At 41.9% G+C, this 248-nt stretch overlaps 1 protein-coding gene across 1 annotated transcript in view; it reads right to left on the bottom strand.

Moving 5' to 3' along the window:
• Nucleotides 1-8: 8 nt before the first annotated feature.
• Nucleotides 9-248, bottom strand: part of LOC119589197 — a 1757-nt gene continuing 1517 nt past the window's right edge. The window contains exon 7 of the mRNA XM_037937795.1: nt 9-235. Within this exon, the coding sequence (XP_037793723.1) occupies nt 193-235 (43 nt within the window). The 3' untranslated portion in view covers nt 9-192. The remainder of the gene's footprint in view (nt 236-248) is intronic.

Consider the following 248-nt stretch of genomic DNA (forward strand, 5'->3'; position numbering starts at 1 on the left):
TGTCTTCATGAAAATCTAAAATATTGTTTTCCCAATTGTATATCTTACTGAAGCAAATGTAATTTTTTTTATGTTCTTCGAAATATCCTGCTTGAAATCAGCAGAGCCAAATGGTGGTCAGGTCGTTTGCCAAAGGTCAGCGCCGTCACATCAGAATCCTTGTTGAAAGAGTGGTAGTCCTCAGAGGAATCCTTAACCCTCAATGCTGTAGCTGCCACTGTCGGAGCTGGCGCTTCTGGAGTTCAAGT

The sequence above is a fragment of the Penaeus monodon genome, chromosome 25 (genome assembly GCF_015228065.2).
Source record: "Penaeus monodon isolate SGIC_2016 chromosome 25, NSTDA_Pmon_1, whole genome shotgun sequence".
In the NCBI taxonomy this organism is placed as follows: domain Eukaryota; kingdom Metazoa; phylum Arthropoda; class Malacostraca; order Decapoda; family Penaeidae; genus Penaeus; species Penaeus monodon.